General features: G+C 23.2%; 1 protein-coding gene and 1 long non-coding RNA gene across 6 annotated transcripts in view; one reads left to right on the top strand and one right to left on the bottom strand.

The window, feature by feature from the left end:
- Positions 1-21,072, bottom strand: part of LOC127290331 (uncharacterized) — a 192,293-nt gene that overhangs the window by 83,132 nt on the left and 88,089 nt on the right. The window lies entirely within an intron of this gene.
- The window catches only part of LOC127290318 (ATP-binding cassette sub-family G member 1), a 53,041-nt gene that overhangs the window by 21,958 nt on the left and 10,011 nt on the right, over positions 1-21,072 (top strand). For all 4 annotated transcript variants that reach the window (XM_051318811.1, XM_051318813.1, XM_051318814.1 and 1 more), the window contains 3 exons: positions 10,680-10,797; positions 19,566-19,755; positions 20,479-20,624. In XM_051318811.1, coding sequence (XP_051174768.1) covers positions 10,680-10,797; positions 19,566-19,755; positions 20,479-20,624 — 454 coding nt within the window. The remainder of the gene's footprint in view (positions 1-10,679; positions 10,798-19,565; positions 19,756-20,478; positions 20,625-21,072) is intronic.

Genomic DNA, 21,072 nt, shown 5'->3' with positions numbered 1-21,072 from the left:
GCGATACTTTTCTCTAGAATAGCGAAAACTTTCGCTGTTTTAGTGAAATATATCGCTGTTCCAGTGAAACTTATCGCTGTTCCAAGTGAAATTTTTTTCCCGTGTATTAATTTAATAAATATAAAAATTTAAGTTTAAATGTTAAACTTTTAAATATCTCAACATGCATTGTTTCAAATTTTGATCAAATTTATTTCAAAAACAAAAATTTAAATATATTCTGCTTTTTTTCCGTAAAAAGTTTAATGGACATTTTCAAAGGTTTTTTAGGATATTAATTAAAATTCACGGTTGATATTTTAGAGATTAAAATATTTATGAATTGAAAAACATTTTTTTAAAATTTAAATAGAGTTGATTTGTTTCTTTAATTTCCTGTTTATTAAACTTAAATTATTATTTTTATTAAAATTAGAAAAAAAAACAATCACAATTTTTGTAATAATTTCTGATTGGTCAAATTTAAAAATTGGGCCAAAATAGTTTTGAAAAATTAATTTTCTACAGAATAAAATTTTTGTTCAATCATAATTTTAAAAAATTAACTTTAGTGCTTACTTATATCAAAATAATTAAATTTTATTTTAAAAAAACAGGAGAAATATTTATTTAAAATTTTTTTTTCTATTGTCAATATTGTTTACAATGGGAGCTCGTTTTGAAATAGAATGAAACATATATAGACATAAATGTTGGAAGACTCTATTAGAAAAATAAACTTAAAACAGGTTTGTCTTGTAACATTGACCACACAGTGAAAGTACATGTTTTTCACTGTTGCGAGAAAATTTCATATCATTTTTTATTATTATTTATTCTAATGTATTATATATAAAGACAAGGATAATATTAACGCAAAATGTAGTCATTGTCTGGTTCAATATCAAAATTCGCTAAAAAATTTTGTTTCATAAAAAAAAATTTAATTTACCATTTGCAAATTAGTACATAAACATATTCTTAATTCTTTTAAGTTAAATTTGAAACAAAGTTTAAATAAAAAAAGAATTAGCTACTTTTAAGTTAAATTACTATTTTTAACCTTTAAACAACTATAGCGGTCTCCCAGACCGTATTTGCAACAAAATCTTTTGGTTAGGCAATTTTTGGTTGTTGTAATCAAATTTTGGTTGGCTGTAACAAAGTCAGAGAGTTATCTCAACCAAACATTTGGTTAGACCAACAAAATTATTTAGTTGAACATTTTTAAATTCCAACCAAAATTTGGTTACAACAAAATAATTTGTTTAACACAACAAAATAGTTTAGTCTAAAAAACTAAATGATCATTTGTTGTCCTAACCAAAAGGAGATGAGATTTTACAAAGTTGATTTGATCAAACATTTTGGTTGATCTAACAAAAAAATTTAGTTGTGTTAACCAAACATTTTTGTTATACCAACAAAAAACACTCAATCAAATTTTTTTTGTTGACTCAAACTGATAGTTTGGTTGCTTAAATACCAAAAAAAAAAATTTTGTTGATCTGACTAAACATTTTTCTCAGTATATAGAAATTTTATTTTTATTTTTATATAAATTTCTAAACAAATTTTAGCTGATGCGTATATTATAAAATTTATCTTTTGTGGAATTTGAGCAAAGTTCATTTGATTTTACGTGTAGATGCACTCGCTTACTCATCGCACAGTATATAGAAATTACAAATGTATAATACGCATCTAATCAATTTTGATACAATTCTATTTGTTTATGGATGATTTATTCAATAAAGAAAGTGTCATTGATTATGATGTGTGCAAAGTGTTATAATAATAGTGCGGGACATTAATTTTCAATATCAATATAATGCTCCCCTGCTGTTATATTTTTGACATTTTAAATATATATATATATTTATCAGAATTTCTCAAGAATGTATAGTTTATCTAATTTTCTAATTATTATATATGTATATTATTTATTGAAATCTTGTTTTTCTAACGCATTCAATAAAAATTATTATTCGCAAATGTGCGTAATTTTCCGTTTATCCATATATATATATATATAAATATTTTAATCAGATAATATATATATGTTGATGGCAATTTATTATAGCTAAATCGTAATAATTATTATTAATTCAGTTCACTGATCTTTGCATTTAATTAATTTATTTTATAAATTAATTAATTTAGAACAAATAATTCTTTATTTTTCAATTTTTATAATTTTAAACTGAATATATAGATATAGATAAAAAACTGTTTTTAATGTTAATTTTATGAGATCAAATTAAAGACAAATATTAACGTCTATTTATATTTTTTGGATTAACGATTTTTTTTTTAAATACGAATTTTGAAATTTAAAAAAAAGTTGGATAATTATTTTAAGATTAATAGAAGAAGTAATTATTTGTTAAATGAATTTGTTATCAAAATAAATTGAATTGTTTAAAATAATTAACTTATTTAATACTTTTTTAAAACTAACCTAACCTTAAATTTATCATAACATAACCTGTAACCTTATTAGCCTTATTCTAAAACAATTCTTAATTTATTAATTTAATTACAATGATAGAACTTAAACGTAACCAAAGTTTTAAGGTTATTTTTCCCCATTAATTTCGAATTTTGAGGTTATGTTTCGCCTTTAATTTAATTAAACCCGCACCTTAACGAATATATAATCCTACCTAACCTAACCTTTCTCTATGGCATAATACTATACTATATTTTACTATATTACATTTAAAATTCTTAGAGATTGATAAATATGGGGCATTCTTTCCGAAACGTACCAGACAAAAAATTAAAAGTAATTGGACAAACTTGAAAATTTAGAAATTGTTGTTTCATATGGGGGTAACAGATTCCTAAAAAATTAAATTATTTAAAAAATACATATGTATATAAAATAGTGGTGGTTCAATTTTTGACACTCAGTCATTTTTAAATTCGTATAACTATGACAAAACTTTAAGAATTTTAATTTTGATATATTGAATTTTAAAGTATTTTTCATTTACTTTTTAATACACACGTAATGAACCTAAATATATGACATTTCAATTAAAGTATTAAAAAAAAATATAAAATTTTTTTTTTATTTCTTCCAGAATTTGTAATATATTTTTAAATGTCATTGGTGCGCATTGCTTTTCTATACTATATTGCAGAGTTGTCATTTGTCTTTTAGTGCTAATGATAAATATGAAGTATTTGGTGCGCATTGCTTAATTTTTAAGTTAATTACAGAGTATTTGGTGCGTATTGCTTTTCTATACTATATTTCAGAGTTGGTAATTATCTTTTAGTAGATATTATAATATTAAAGTGTTTGATGCGAATTGCTTTTCTATACTATATCGCAGAGTTGTCATTTGTCCTTTCGTACGAATGATAAGTCTAGACTATTTAATGCGTATTGCTTTTTTATATATATATATATACAGAAAATTATTATAAGGTATTAAAATAAGCTGCAACGCTTATTATTTTAATCCAATTTTGCTTATTTTAATATCAAAATAGATTAAAATAAGCAAAATTGGATTAAAATAATAACCGTTGCAGCTTATTTTAATGCCTTTTAATTTTTGGCAATTGAGTTGGCAATTGTCACGCAATTTGCACTACAATCTACAATTTTTTTTAAATAACCTAATATTTTAGAGATTTTTTGAACTTTAAATAACAGAAAAATTTACAAAAAAAAATTTAAGCCAATTTAAAAACTTTTAAATTTTGACTGTGATGTTTGAGGAAGAATTACTTATATTCTTATAGCTCCAGGGCAAACATAATAATTTACTTTTTAGAAATATTCTTATTTTTGGAAATAATAAAAAAAAAAAAATTCTCATCTTGCTCTTACGATTGCCAAATCCTATAAGTTTTGTCGGTCGTCTAAACCCTGACCGCTTTTACCATTGAATACCGAGGTCTTGTTTGTAATCACGTATTTTTTCAATTATTCTAAGAGACTCATTCTCATTCTGAATTTTAATTTCTTCTATTCAATGATCACTGTTTTATAAAAATGTACATTTTAGTCAATTTTCAGTCTAAATATCTTAAATTCCTAATTTTTCTTTTTTTTATTATTCTAAATTTAAAAATTCAGTTTATTTTCGTATAGTTGTAAATAATTCTTTTTTTTCGAACTCAAAGGAAAAATGTACTTTTTTACAATGTGATATGCAAATTTTCTCTCTTTTTTTTTGTTAAAAATGATCAAATTAAATTTAAATATTAATTGCAAATTTTCTTTACATATTCTAATATTCAAGTGATTTACAAGTATAGCAATTTGTCAAAACGCAATATCCTGTTCGTTATAGAGTTCAAATATTGCGAAAAAAAGGAAACACTTTTGTTATATAGAAAAAAAAAACATAATCATTAATCACTATTGAAAAGTGATTCATCATAGTTAACATTATTGATGATTATAATTTCCAACATGGTATATATACCTATATATCTTATCCTGAGATTAGATAAAAAAAATTTTAATTATATTAGTAACTGGTTTATAGTATAAGTGACCTCAAAATAAGTAACAAAAAAATGTATATTTTTAAATATACAGGGTGTTCCAAAAGTATGAAAACTTGCAAATATCTTGAAAAGTACGAATTTTTGTAAAAAATGTTCAAGACAAAAGTTGTTCCAAACAAAAAGATGTACATCTTTGAAACAAAAAAATTGGGCCCGGAGCCCAATGTTGGGTCCTACAATGAAAAAAGTGGTTTTCTTAAATGAGACCACTAATTTTCAGTATCAAATTCGTAATTCCCATGAAATTCTGCGTTCAGACATGTGGTATAAGTGCCCAAAATATTGGGCCCAATCCAAGATATTGGGTCCAAAATTTATCAACAGATAAATAAATTTTAAAAAATCGCATCTTGGAGGGATTTTGAGATCACAGGATTAGAAATTGGAAGCTAATTTTCAAATTGAGCATAGAGCCCAATGTAAGATTCTGCCGCCCAATGTGAGGGCCCAATATTTTTGGAATTTGTACCACAAGTCTAAGCCCAGAATTTCAGAACGATTACAAAATGGAAGGAAACTAATTTTTTTACTGTAGGCCTCACATTGGGCTGCGGAATCTTACATTGGGCTCTGTGCCCAATTTGAAAAGTAGCTTTGAATTTCTAATCCTGTGACCCCAAAAACTCCAAATGATGCGATTTTATAAATTTATTTATTTGTCAAAAAATGTCGAGCCCAATCTCAGACATTGGGCCCAATATTTTTTGGCTTTTGTACTACAAGTTTAAACCCAGAATTTCATAACGATTCTGAAATGGATACTGAAAATTAGTGGGTTTTATTTAAACAACTAATTTTTTTTAATGTGGGCCTCACATTGGGCCGCGGAATCTTACATTGGGCTTTGTGTATAATTTGAAAATTAGCCTCGAATTTCTAATCCTGTGACCCCAAAAACTCCTAAAGATGCGATTTTTTAAATTTATTTATTTAACGAAAAATGTTGGGCCTAATCCCAGACATTGGGCCCAATATTTTTGTCATTTTTACTACAAGTCTAAACCCAGAAATTCATGGGGATTACGAATTGGATACTGAAAATTAATGGGTTTTATTTAAGACAACTAATTTTTTTTACTGTGGCCCTCACATTGGGCGGCAGAATCTTACATTGGGCTCTATGCTCAATTTGAAAATTAGCTTCCAATTTCTAATCCTGTGATCTCAAAATCCCTCCAAGATGCGATTTTTTAAAATTTATTTATCTGTTGATAAATTTTTGACCCAATATCTTGGATTGGGCCCAATATTTTGGGCACTTATACCACATGTCTGAACGCAGAATTTCATGGGGATTACGAATTTGATACTGAAAATTAGTGGTCTCATTTAAGAAAACCACTTTTTTCATTGTAGGACCCAACATTGGGCTCCGGGCCCAATTTTTTTGTTTCAAAGATGTACATCTTTTTGTTTGAAACAACTTTTGTCTTGAACATTTTTTACAAAAATTCGTATTTTTCGAGATATTTGCAAGTTTTCATACTTTTGGAACACCCTTTATATTTAAATTTAATAATTAAACTAAAAATATAGAATTTTATTCAAGAGTAACTGGAATTATTATAGTTTAGTAATTATATGTGTTTTTAAATAAATTTTAACATAAAATAAATTATTTATTTATTTAATAATATATCTAGGTATAATGTGACGCGTTCTGAAGAAAGGGACCTTAGAAGCAAACGAATTATAGGTTATGTTATGTTTAATTTGAAATCAATAAGTGAAAATAACCTTAAAATTTAGGTTATGTTTAAGTTCTATCATTTTACCATAGACTTAGGAGATGGATTGAAATTTTATTTAATTTGGTAAAATAATAATAATAATAAATAAAATTATTATTATTAAATTATAAACAATAATATTATATATAATATATTTGTAAGAAATTTTTAATATTTAGATTGAGTAACATTGCAATTTGACTGTGATTGAAGGTTACGCGTTTTGTATTAAAGACGACATTTCCGATCAGGAAATGAATCATTTCAGTATACATATAAGATATAAATTTCTGTTGCATTCATTGCTATTTGAAGCATAAAAAATTTATACATATATATACATAATGATGAATATTAGCAACACATTAAGATAATTATTATTTTCAAATTTTATACATATCATTCATTTTAATGATATTTGTTTTATACTTTGTTTTAATTTGTACTACACTTTATTAACCCCTTCGCAGTCTAGTAGAAAAATCGTTTTTATGGGCCCAAAACGGTAAAAAAAAAAGTTTCCAAAAAAATATCATATCATAGTATTAAAAGTTTTTGGGGTCGCTGAACCCAAATTTAAGGTCAGATTTAAAAAATTCAAAATGGCAGACCCAAGATGGCGGAAAAATTTAAAATTGATTCGATTCGTTCAAAATTTCGTAGTCGGAGGTTTTTGGGATAGCTGAATCCAAATTTGATGTCAGATTTTAAAAATTCAAAATGGCGGACCAAATATGGCCACCCAATATAGCGGAAAAAATTTAAAATTGATTCGATTCGTTCAAAATTCGGAACTCGGGGGTTTTTTGAGTCGCTGAATCCAAATCTGACCTCACAATTTGGATTCAACGACCCCAAAAATCCCCGAGTACCGAATTTAGAACGAATCGAATCAATTTTAAATTTTCCCGACATATTGGATCCGCCATTTTGAATTTTTAAATCTGACCTCAAATTTTGATTTAGCGACCCAAAAAACCCTAAAGCAACCATTTTTATGTAAATCTCGTCAATTTTTAAATTTATTGGACGCCATATTGGGTCCGCCATTTTGAATTTTTTAAATCTGACCTCAAATTTAGATTCAGCGACCCCGAAAACCTTAGTATATCCATTGACACTCAAATCGAATTATGTTTAGTATTTTTTTTCTAATGTGGACATATATATGTCCAAAATCATAAAGGTGGCACGACTTTTTTTTGGACATATATAGACCATCAACTGTCAAGGGGGTTAAAAAATTTTTTTTTTAAATTATAAAATATATTTTTTAAAAATTGTATTAGATCACAGTTTTAATTACCTACTATTTTTTTTTAAATTTTATTTTAATTTTTTAATTAAAAAATTTATAGACATTATAAATTAATGTAATAAAATTGATTTATTTTTGTTATCTCTTTTTTACATATGTAACTATATATATACATAAACGAAAAAAAGTGTTCGTCACACATGGAAAAGCCCCAATGTAAAATGTAAAATTTTATTTTTAAATTCATTGGAATATTTATTTACAATTATTTATTTACACTTCATATTAATTCTGAATAGTGATTCAAAGAATAAATTTAGTGTTCCATTTTGAATTGAAAAAAAAATATATTTTAAAAAAGGAAAATTAAAAAAATTAAAATATTTCCTATTAAAACAAATAAAAATTTTAATTTATTTTTTATTATTTCATGACTTGCATATTTTAATTAGTAACTTTCACCATGTATGTATATATAATTGTGATACATATATAGAACATTATTTTCAATATTATTATTATTATTATTATTATTATATTTTATTATTTTTATTTTCATTATTATTATAATACCACTTCATGTAGTATATTCCATATAAAAAATTCAAATTCCCTTCCAAAAAGAGAAGCAAAATATTTCCGTTCTACGAATTCATTGACAAAGCGGTATTATTGGAGAAATTTTAAAAACTGATTCCAAAATTATTATAAAGAATATAAATAATTGAATAATTTTTAAAAATACATATATTTTTTTTTTTTGATAAATTCTTCAACATTTAAACAATCAATTTTTTTAATATATTGAAGAATTAAAAAAATAATAATAAAGAATTAAAAAATTAATATTAAAGAATTAAAAAATTAATATTATAAGAATTGAACAACTAATTTTATAAAATTGAAATTAAATTTTATTTATTATTTTATAATTAAATTACATAAGAAAAATATTTTGTTTCTATCATAAATAAAAAAAATCTTCTTTCAATTACAGATATTTTTTATTATTTCCTTATTTATACGCATATAAATTTTTTTAATTCAACATAAAATATCGAACTTTGATAAAAAAAAATTTCTTCTTTATTACGTAACAAGTTTTTTTTACTTAGAAGAAAATAATAATGAAAAAAGGAAAATCTCTATTTTAATACTAATTTATTTTTGTAACAAACTTTTCTCTGGTTCTCTCATTGGTATAATTTTCAAAAATAATATGACTTAAAACCGTTCTTTTAAAACTTTTTCCAAAATTTTGTTCTATTTTTTCAAATTATTCATCAATATTCTAATTAGAAACTCTTAATCGAAGAGGAAAATATTAAAAATACTTTTGACATTTTTCTTTAAAAAAAAAAATTAAATAAAATCACGAAGCTGAAATACGCAACATTTATGATGATAAACGATTTTTAAAGAAATAATTTTTTTAAATGAAAAATTCTATAATTTTTTGCCAAAAAAAAAAAAAAAAAATTTCCTGTAGTTTTCATTAATCAACAAATTATAAAAAATAATTTTTTTTTTGGCAAAAAATTATAGAATTTTTCATTTAAAAAATTATTTCTTTAAAAATCGTTTATCATAAACGTTGCGCACTTTAACTTAGCATAAAATCTATGATTTTTAAAGAGAAATATTCTTATTCTAAAAAGATAACGTGAAAGATTATTATAGAAGAACAATAATCAATATAAGATTACTTTCAATATAAGATTATTCTCAATATAAGATTACTCTTAATATAAGATTACTCTCAGTAAAAGATAAAATTTTTTCTGTGTCTAACTATAAGTAATGTTTGTATTTCTTTAACAAATATAAAAAAAATTGAAAAACAAAATTTATTTTGATTTTTTCAAAAAGGTTTTTTTAAGCATAAAAATTAAATTGACCCGCAAAGATTATTATTAAAATTATAATATTAGTGGTGCAATGTATATTTTATTGATACTCATTTATTATTATTCACAACTGAAACTTAATTATGCGATTATTTTTTTTTTCATACAAACTACACTATTCATGACTCATTTTCATTGTCATAAAAAAGACCTCAAATAAAAAAATTATCATATTCTAATTTTTTCTTTTTTTTCTGTTTTATTTTTTTCTTTTTGAGAAATTTGCAATACAGCTTTATCAATTATAAAAAAATCTCTCGTTCGCTTTCAGTTTCATGAGTCAACTCTCGAAAATTGACCTTTGAATCTGAAAGTAAAATTTAGAAAGGGAAAGGAACTTTCTCATCCATATTCATCCTCTTTTAAGAACAATAACAATGGATAATAATTTTTTTTATTTATTAATAATGTTTTTTTTTCTAATTTTAAAATTTAAATTTAAAAAAAAAATGTATAAATTAATGTGCGACGTTAAACCAGAAATTTTCAAGTGTGTAAAAAATTAATTTCATATTCAGACGTTTCCTTAAAAAAAACAGAAAAGAAAAAAAAACGATGGCATGAATGATAGTTTCATTATCACTTCAAGTATAAAATATTTTAACGATTAAATCGATGATTCTGAACTTTATTTTTTGAAAGATTTTTTTTTTTTTTTTTTTTTTTTATTTGCAAAAAGAAGAAATAAGTGTAAAAAATATAAATGATCCTAAACTTTAAGCGTAAAATAAACAAGATTTTTTTTTACTTCTATATATTCGATTGAAGAATTATTATAATTTATCGTGGACTTTGCACACATCTTTTCAAATATATACGCAGTTTCACTCTTTGTGTCTCAAACTTTCAACGATTGAGGCTTTGTTAAAATTGTATTAAATGCATATATATATATATATATATATATATATATATATATATATTATTTGTCATTAATTCATAATTTAAAAAAAATATTCGTTTTGATAACAGAATTTTTTACTAAAAAAAAAGAATTTTGTTTTAATAACAGAAATTTTTTTCTTTACCAAAAAATTAAATCAAAATGATACTTCGACAAACAAAATAAAATTAAAAAACAATATTAAAAGAAAAATAAAAAATTTATTTGGCAATTTTTCTTAAAACATTAGTAAAAGTAAATAAATGTTTCTTTTTTTTTTTTTATTAAATTACTGAACAAATTATCTAATTAATTTACTAATTAATTATTTAAAATTTCATATATTTAATTATTAAAATATTATATATAATTTTCTCAATTTTTTTTAGATGTCAAAACAATTCTTAAGTCTGTCAGTGGGAGACTTCGATCGGGGGAGTTAACAGCAATAATGGGACCATCTGGAGCAGGAAAATCGACTCTACTCAATATCCTGACAGGTTACAAGTGAGTTTTGTTTTAAATTATTAAAATTCCTTAAATTATAAAATATTTATTTTTCATAACAAAAAAATTAAAAAAAAAAAACAACAGAAATCCAATTAAAATAAGGAACAATAATTATTATCGGTGCACGTAGAGAAATCTTTTATTTGCATTTATTTGAGACAAATAAAATTTATTCGCATCAAATAAATAATAATTTTTTAAATTTTAAATTATTAAATAATTAAATTTTTTTAGAAAAATAAATTTTGGATTGTTAAATTTTTCTTTTTTTTTTTAATTAACTCTAAATATAAAATAAATATATGGAGAGGAGATATTATAATTTTACGATAAGATATATGTACAAAGTGCTTGACTGATCTTTAAACATTCTTGCGAGAATATATATATTGTTCATTGCAACTTGTTTAACAAGATCAATATTTACATCAGGTACATCCACTTTTATTCTCACAAGTATTCTCACTTGGAAAATTCAAATAACATTAATAGTCTTTACATTTGATTATAATGTGTGACACCTGTGGTGAATTATGCAAAAAAAACTACTGTGTGAATATTAATATTTTTAATTTAAAAAAAAGAAAATTAATTTACAAGATAAATGTACACTGAAAAAAAATTTTATTTGATTAAAATAATCAGTTACTTAACAATTATGAAATAAATATTTGTTTGAATTAAATCATTTTTTATTTGAATTAATTTATTTAAATTAAGTAAAAATATTTACTTGAAGTAAGTAAATATTTACATGAATTAAGTAAATAATTATTGGAGTCAATTAATTTATTATTTGAATTAAATAAATATTTGTTTCAAACAAATAATTTTCTATTTTGACTAGATGTAGATGTAGATTTAGGTTGCTGTATAAAAATAAGCAGCTCTTTATATTTGAAAAATTTTGAAACTTATTTGTGAGAGAAGCACGCATTCTCCATCTAGCGGGAAAATTATAAACTACGGATAATTAGAAAAAACCGCTCTGTAAAGTCACGTGTAGTTCACATTTTTTCCACTAGATGGAGAATACGTGCTTCTCTCACAAACGAGTTTCACCATTTTTCAAATATAAAGAGCTGCTAATTTTTATATAGCAACCAAAATCTACATCTAGTCAACCAGTGTCTTTATTTTTAAAATACTGATAAAAATTAGAAGTATATTTAGTATAACACACAATAATTTTTTTTTTTTAATTCTGATTTTCCCAATCAGCAAAATTCTAGTGAAAACAAAAAATTTTAAAAAATATTTCCTGATTTTTGAATACAATTTATTTATATATCATTGAATAATAATTTACATAAAGAGTCAAAGAAGAAATTTATGTCAGTAGCTCATAATAATTGATGATAGTGCTTATCAAATTGTGCCATGCGATATTTCGCGTTGACATTTCCGATTGAAAATGCTCACTTCTAATATATGTGTTGTATATACACGGATAGTATCGAAATTTAAAAAAGGCCAAATATCTATTTACCCTAATTTTAATAGATAAAAAATTTTCTTTAATTTTAATTTTTATTTAAGAAAAAAATTTTTTTTTTCTAACATAATATTTCTGTTTCACTAAATTTTAAAGCATTTATTTATGTCCAAAACAAATTTATAATAAAATAAAACAATTATAAATATTAATATACAAAATTTTTAAAGATACAATTTTCAAAAAAAAAAAAAAAAAATGATTTTCAACACAAAATTTTTTTGTCAAATAATTACCCAGACAGCACGTAAGCTTGTAGCAACCTTGCGGCAATATTCCCAACCTTGCACGGCAAATTTGCGGCAAGCTTACTGCAAGCATCAAATGTTCCACCTTACCGAAAGATTGCAGTGTAAGGTTACTGTAAGCTTGCACAATAAGATTATCGCAAGATTGCTCAGTAAGCTTGCACGGTAAGCTTGTAGCAAGGTTGGTGCAAGGTTGCCAAATAACTTTGCTTTAAACCTATTTTTTTTAAATGTTTCGTACAATTTATATAATAAAATTATATAAATTAGACGAAACATTTTTAAAAAAAATTAGGTTTAAACCAAAGTTATTTGGCAACCTTGCACCAACCTTGCTACAAGCTTACCGTGCAAGCTTACTGAGCAATCTTGCGATAATCTTATTGTGCAAGCTTACAGTAACCTTACACTGCAATCTTTCGGTAAGGTGTAAATGTTTCGTACAATTTATATAATAAAATTATATAAATTAGACGAAACATTTTTAAAAAAAATTAGGTTTAAACCAAAGTTATTTGGCAACCTTGCACCAACCTTGCTACAAGCTTACCGTGCAAGCTTACTGAGCAATCTTGCAATAATCTTATTGTGCAATCTTTCGATAAGTTTACCATGCAAGCTTTCAATTAAATGAAACATTTTTTTTATAATATTTAATAATATAAAAGTCTAAAATAATCACTTTTTAAGTAAAAACAATTATTGTTTTTTTTTTTAAAATACAACAATAAATAATTGAAAAAAATTCACTTTTTTTTCTGCACCACCAAATAAATTGTTTTAAAGATCAAAATTTTCCTTATTTTTCAAGCTTTAATACCGTACAAGAAAAATGAGGTGATTCGAAATAGTTAACTCACAATTTATTAAACAATGTTTGTTTTCTTTTTTGTATTTTATTTATTGTGAAACGTCTGCTATTGCTGCGCGCGCAACGTTCGGAAGTTGTCGCTTTCGTTATTGAGCGGAAGCTTATTACATTGGCATAGTAGAAAACATGTTGTGTGAAAAGTAAGGTTATGTTGTCATTGAACGAAACGTAAACATTTCTGGTTTTTAACATTGAATTGTTTTTAATTATCTAATTTGTAGTAAAAAAAAATCATAAAAAACATTTTTGAAGGATGAAAAACCTCATTTTTCACAGAACATGTTTTCTATACTACGCTACACTCAGAAAAAAGATATGTTTGAACCAAATGTACCATTTTTTTTATATTAACCCAATTTTTTGGTTAGTTTAAACAAAATTTGTTTAATTCAAATAAATATTTATTTCATCTAAATAACTGTTTGGTTTATTTTAATAAATTTTTTGAACAAAGAAAAAATTTGATTGAGCTAAATAAACATTTGGTTTATACAACCAAATGTTTGGTTAACAGTACAGCAATGCATTTATTTTGTTGATTTAACCAAAATTTGGTTGCTTCAAACGAATTTTTTTCTGAGTGAAGAAAACATTTTTCTCAATAACGAGAGTAACAACTTTCAAACGTTGCGCGCGCAGCGATAGCAGACGTTTCACAATAAATAAAATACAAAAAAGAAAACAAACATTGTTTAATAAATTGTGAGTTAACTATTTCGAATCACCTCATTTTTCTTGTACGGTATTAAAGCTTGAAAAATAAGGAAAATTTTGATCTTTAAAACAATTTATTTGGTTGTGCAGAAAAAAAGTGATTATTTTTTACCTTTATGTTATTAAATATCATTAAAAAAATGTTTCATTTAATTTGGAAAGTCTTAATAATTTTGATAAATTTAAAATTTGGACTATATAATGCGCGAATTGAAATTATAAAATATTAATCATATTCGTAGAAGAAATAAAGTTTTAAATTTTTTTTTAAAAAGATTGGTGTTTACAATATTATTGCGAATAGAATTTCCTAAAGAATGTTTGCTAAGTTTATTTGTTTACCGACTGTAAAGAAACTTTTTTTTCTCTCTCTCTTTCCTTTTACAAAAAAAATTTGCATAAATCCATTACACGTCCTACATTGGCAGTTATTTTGTGCAATCATATATATGAATTTATACTTGTTCGGTTCGTCAGTCATTCTCAGAATTATTCTCTCCATTATCTATTCGTGAAAGAATTTTTTTTTTCAATTTTTGATAAACGAGCAATAATTGTCAGTCACATAACAAGAGAGAACTCAGTACAATGTACAGTACAGCTTTTTTTTTTGAAATAATCTTTCAATGCTTTTTTTTCACTATTTTTTTTCAAATTCTTTATTCGGTAGAAAATGGATTTATTTGATTTTCTAACAGGTAGATTTATATTCAAAATACACACTGAAAAATTTATTTTATTCAAATAATATAGGTTTTCTATTATCTATTGCTATTATCAAGTAAATATTTATTTGTATTAAATAATTAATAAATTTTGTTTTAAAATAATTATTGAGTCAAATACATAATTATTTAATATTTCTTTTAAATACATAAATTATTATTATAAATATTAATTTATTTGAAAATAGTCAAGGAATTGATTATTTGAATCAAATATATTTTTTTCAGTGTTAAAGTATTTTTTTTCTTATCTTTTGTCATTTAATTTTATTATTTTAATAATATTTTATTGAAATATTAGTTTTAAAAATCTTTTGGTTCTTTTTATGACGAGGGAAAAGATTTAAAAAGATGAAAGTATTACTTTTTTTAAAAAAAAGATTTCACTTTCTTTCACGTGAGTCTTTTTCGAAACATTTAAAATTCGTCATCATTGATTGTACGGATCTTTTAAGATCGTTGGACCACTTTCTATATAATTCTTTGTCACTTTTTGTCTCGCTTTGCTTTTTTTTTAATTTATTCTTAAAAATAAAGTAAATTTCCATTTTTATTTTATTATAAAAAAAAGTGAATAAAGTTTATTCTTATTTTATTATTAAAAATTAATTCTATTATTTTTCCATACTAGTTAACTTTTGTTATTTTTAATAAAATCTTATATTTTTAAATTGTTTCTAATTGATAAGGAAAAAATATTTGAATTCTTTAATTAAATAAATAAATATATCTACATAATAATTTAAACAAAAAAAATAAAAGTTTTTCAGGAAATCTAATCTATATATTCCGGTATTAAATTACATTTGATTTGCATAAAGTATAAAACTTATGTCACACAGGTCACTTTAGTGTCAAGGCAGTTTCTCGAGGCAATTTATATATATATGTGTGTGCGTTAAGAAAGAATATCTTTTTCTATTTACCTTTTCTACGAATTGAATTGAATTTTTTTATTTTTAAAAAACAATTCAAATTGCACTTTTTAATTACCGACTAATTCCGAGTTATTATAGCGTAAAAGATATAAAGTATATAGTTTCAACAAATTTCAAATCTGATTTTTTAAAAACAGTAAAAAAAAAACAATTATTTTTATTCTATATTAGGGTCAGCCGGGGTAAATCCGAACGGGGGGTTAATCCGAACGCTAATTATTTCAGCTTAATTAAAAATTTTAAAAATAAGTTCGATATGAGAATTTTTACCTCAGATCCTCTTCAAGAGATTCTAAGTATTATCCCATTTTTCGTTTGTTAATTAGCAACAGCATCAACAAAGATAACGAGTATTGCAAAAAAGATTGAAAATCAAAGATGACACTCTTTCAGTATTTTGTCTCGTATTTGAAGAAAAAGAAGCTAAAAATTTATTTTATTATTTATAATTGTTTGTTATGAATACTAGAACAGAAACTATTTTTCATTTTTGCCTTCTGTAAAATTTTATTAATAATATCAGACCGTTCGTATTTACCCAGGAAAATTGGAAAACTGGGGTAAATCCGAACGGTATTTTCAATAATTTTTTTTTACATCAGAGCCACACAAAATTGTTTTTATTTCATTACACTATTATTTTAACATTATAAAAGTACATAGAAAAAAGTTTTTCTTTCTATACGTATCCTCGTTAGTAATTAATAAGCAGAAACTTAATCTCTGTTCTCTCGAAGGAGTGTTTCAATTTTTTTGCCAAATGGTTTGTTGAAAAAAGTTTTTCAGGATCTTAATAAAATTTGGTATTCTACGGTTTTTGGGGTCGCTAATTACCAATTTGAAGTCAGTTTTTCAAAATTCAAAATGGCGGACGAGAATTAAAAAATTCATTGGATTCGCTCGAAAACTGTTACTCGGGGGGTTTCAGGGTTAGCAAATTTGATCATTTTTAAAAATAAGTTTTAGGAAAGTACGCCATTTTGAATTTAAAAAATTTGACTTTTATTTTTGTATTTACATTCAATCACTCCAAAATACTTTCTGTAGCAAGTTTTGCAAAAATCCGTTATGATTTGATAAAGTTATTGAAGGTTTTAATTGTGTAATGCATTTTAATTTTTAACCTGTTTGATTTTTGTATTTATATATGATGCATTATTACATAATAGGTTTATTATCGTATTTTTTTGAGTTTTTATATAAGTTTAACAATTGCAATACTTTAAATTTATTTTCCCTAAGATTTTTCTGAAATACAGTGGCGTTCGTATTTACCCCGGTATTTTAGGAAAGTTGCAAAGTATCGAGGTAAATACGAACGCTAAGTTTCCTGCGATTGTAATTTATCAAAAATTTTTGCTACCCCATAAAATTGTTCTATGGAAGTAAAGTAACAACTTCATGCACCAGAATACCGGAAGTATTTTTTTTTAAAGAAAAAACTTATGTTATTGTTGAAACTTACTAAAAGCGTTCGGATTTACCCCGGTTGACCCTAATACCTTTCAATTTAATAAATAAATTAAAATAATAATAATAATTTATCGCAGACAACAATTATTTAATTTCTATAAAGTTAAAAGAATTTTTTGTTAGCAGAAGATGCGAGAATAGTGCAAGAATCGCAATCGTTAGAATTGCTTCCACATCTAATGTTAAATATAGGGGCAAAAACATATCTGGCACAGAAAATATCTATAAAATTTCTTAGGTTATTATGTCAAATCCGTCTTTCTAACAAATTTTTCTTAAAATTGGCTATTAATAAAAAAAATTTACAAAACACCCGCCAAGGGATCACAGAAAATTAAAAGGCATTAAAATAAGCTGCAACGCTTCTTATTTTAATCCAATTTTTCTTATTTTAATACCAAAATGGATTAAAATAAGAAGCGTTGCAGCTTATTTTAATGCCTTTTAATTTTCTGTGATATTGCGAGGGTTGTGGTTCGGAATCTTCGAATTTATGTTATCATATTTTTATTGAATGTCCTTATCTCCGCGAAGAGAGAGCGAAACATATTTTTCCTTGTTACGACAAACAGAACACAATTGATGCCTTTTTGAAAATTCTAGATTCCACAAATATTGTAGATTTAAAAAATTTATATATTTTTTTTTAAAACTTCATTTTTAAAAATGTATAATTTTTAAAGCGGCAACCTCTTTGTATTGGCTTTTATGCCATTTAACAAATAAATCTATATATATAATATATATTATTATAAAGTTAAAAGTAAAATGATCAAAAAATTGAAATATAAATTAAAAATCTTTATTTTTAATAATAATTTATTTAATTTAAGTAATGCTGGCATGATTTTACAATTTTAGAAATTTTACTTTTTATATAAAAATTTTAAATGTAAAAAGAAATAAACATTTCATAATAATTACTCTAAACTCTTGACCACAAGATAGGTTAAATATATCACGCAGCTCAAATCAATTCTTATAACTTTATCAATATTTCAATACTTATCACGTGGTATTTGATTAGAAACAAATTAGTAAAATATTAATAGAAAAAAATTAAATATATAAAAAAATTTATATTAAATTTAATATTTTTAAATTTCTATTAAATAATTGAATAATATTTTTCACGGAAACTTGTATATAATTTTTCAAATATAAATATTATAAAATTTGTACAAGTAAAAAAAATTACAGAAAAATTACAATCTCTTATTTTCTATCTTTTTCCTGTTTCTCTATATATTAATTTTCTATATATTATAATATACATCCGGCATATAATATAAAATCAAAAATCAGAATCGCAAATTTATTGATCCATCCATTCATCACTCATGACACTTTTTTAACGGACCACTTGAATTAAAAAAAAAAAATTAATTTGAATTTTTATTTCAAAAGAATAAATTAAAAAAAAAATTTTAAGTGTAAAACATTTGTGCAGACATTTAATCTGAAATTGCTTTTCGCTATTTTTTTCTCTATACACACACATATATATACAGGGAATTGCATTAAACCGGTTTAACGACCTCTGTATATAAACTTTTGCTGCTTGTTTTATATAATAATCTCCAACCACTTGACATTTAATCCTTTCAAGTTCAAAGATGTTTAATATTTTTAAAAAAAAATCCTGTTTCATGAATTTTTTGAAAATTTCAAATGTTTTTTTTTTCAAAAAATTTATTTACAAATAAATAAATTTATAAATTTGTGAAATTTTTAATTTATGGTATAATTTAGAACAAAGAGATTTCTAAACAAAAATTTTCCCCATTATAATTATTTATTTATACACCCAGAGAGAAGATTAATTTGTCTAAGAGTCAAATAAATATTTGTTTCAAATAAATTTGATTTAGTTTTAAATAAAAAATTGATTTGTTTCCAATTTATTCATTTATTGGTACACAAATAAATTTTGATTTGATTTGAATATAAAAAATTTATGTTTCAAATAAATTTTATTTGATTTAAATAAAAAATTTATTTCCTTAAAAATAAATTTATTTGCTTTAAAATAACTTTTATTTGGTTCAAATAAAAAATTTATTTGCGTTAAATAAAATTGTATTTGAGGTAAATAAATTTTTTTTTTTATTTAAAACTAATAAAAAGTTACTATAGGCTTTGAGACAAATATATTTTTATTTGATCCAATTAAATTTTATTTCTCTAAAATAAATGTAAATAAAATATTTCTCTGCGTGTAGTAAAATTAATTTTTTTTTCAAAATTTAAATAAAATTGATGAAAAGTATAATTTTTGTTAATTTTTTTTTTTTTTAATAGAACAACTGGAACGGAAGGCAGCATCACGATGAATGGCCACGAGAGGAATTTGAGTGCTTTCAGAAAATTGTCATGCTATATAATGCAAGATAATCAACTTCATGGCAATCTCACTGTCGAGGAAGCAATGAAGGTTGCTTCTAGTCTCAAACTAGGCTCTCATGTTCCTAAGACAGAGAAAGAAGAAATGGTAAAAAATGGCTGCAAATATTATTTACCGCTTCTCAGAGCTAAATAAATATTTATTTGATTAAAATAAAAAAATTTATTTATGCCAAATAAATTGGCTAGTAGACTGTGAGACAAATATACGTTTATTTAACTCAAATATATTATAATTGGTTTAAATAAAACATTTCTCTGGATGTATTTTGTAAATTAATAAAATAAGAAAAAAATTATTCAAATTATCAGACTTTAATAAAACTTTAATAATAAAATTGTTTTAAGACTAAAATTTAATTTTCTCCACAATGCTAAAGTCCACAACATTTGTGATATCAACGATTAGAAAACAAATTTTTTATAAAATAAAAAATTATATAATTGTTTGTCCAAGAAAATATTTTTTTTTATAATTTATTGATAAATAAACATTACAGAAATTATTTTTGCTACGAAAATTTATAAAAAATTTTATTTAAAAATTGTTTTTTCATAAACGTTGTGGACTTCAGTATCGTTTTTTTTTCGGAAATATTTCTTAAAAAAATGTTATACAAATTTTATTAAAATACAATAATTAACATGCAATTGTTGATTTTTTATTCTATTTTAATTTTTGAAAGTTTCTGAATAATTTTTAAAAAATTACAAAATAATTTTTACTAATAATAAAAATAATTTTAATCATAAAATAATAAATTCCACTACATATATATATTTTTTTTTTTTAATCTTTCTGTTATTTTAGATTCAAGAAATTCTTGATACATTAGGATTATCAGATCATCGGCGAACAATGACCTCAAATTTAAGTGGTGGACAAAAGAAAAGACTTTCCATCGCTCTAGAACTTGTCAATAATCCACCTATTATGTTTTTCGACGAGCCAACCAGGTAAATATTTTTTTTTTTTTAAATTGCACAAACAATTTTCTCACAAAAAATAATTTTCAAAAACCAAAAATAAAATAAATAAAAAAAAATCTCGTTTTTATTGTTAAAAAAAATATGTAAATCTTTGCGTACAGAACATTTTTCCTTGAAATTACAAAAAAAAATATATTTTTTTAAAATTAACATTATTAAAATTTTATTATCAAGTTATTTTTAAAAAAAATTTTTTTTCTTTAACATTTTAGAATTTATAAACAAATAGAAGAAAAAAATTTCACTACACATTGTGTTAGAACAAATTTTACTTTTAAAGAAGTTTATTAGTAATAATTTCTTTATAATTCTTTTTATATCATAAAAAAACTGTTGCATAATAGAATAATTTTTTTTTGAGGGTTTCGAAAGAAAATACAGATACAATATTATATTCCATAAAAAATAATAATAA

Source organism: Leptopilina boulardi, unplaced genomic scaffold, assembly GCF_019393585.1.
Source record: "Leptopilina boulardi isolate dan_hultmark-lab unplaced genomic scaffold, ZJU_Lbou_2.1 LbouV2_59, whole genome shotgun sequence".
Taxonomy (NCBI): Eukaryota; Metazoa; Arthropoda; class Insecta; order Hymenoptera; family Figitidae; genus Leptopilina; species Leptopilina boulardi.
This window is presented reverse-complemented; position numbering and strand designations above follow the sequence as displayed.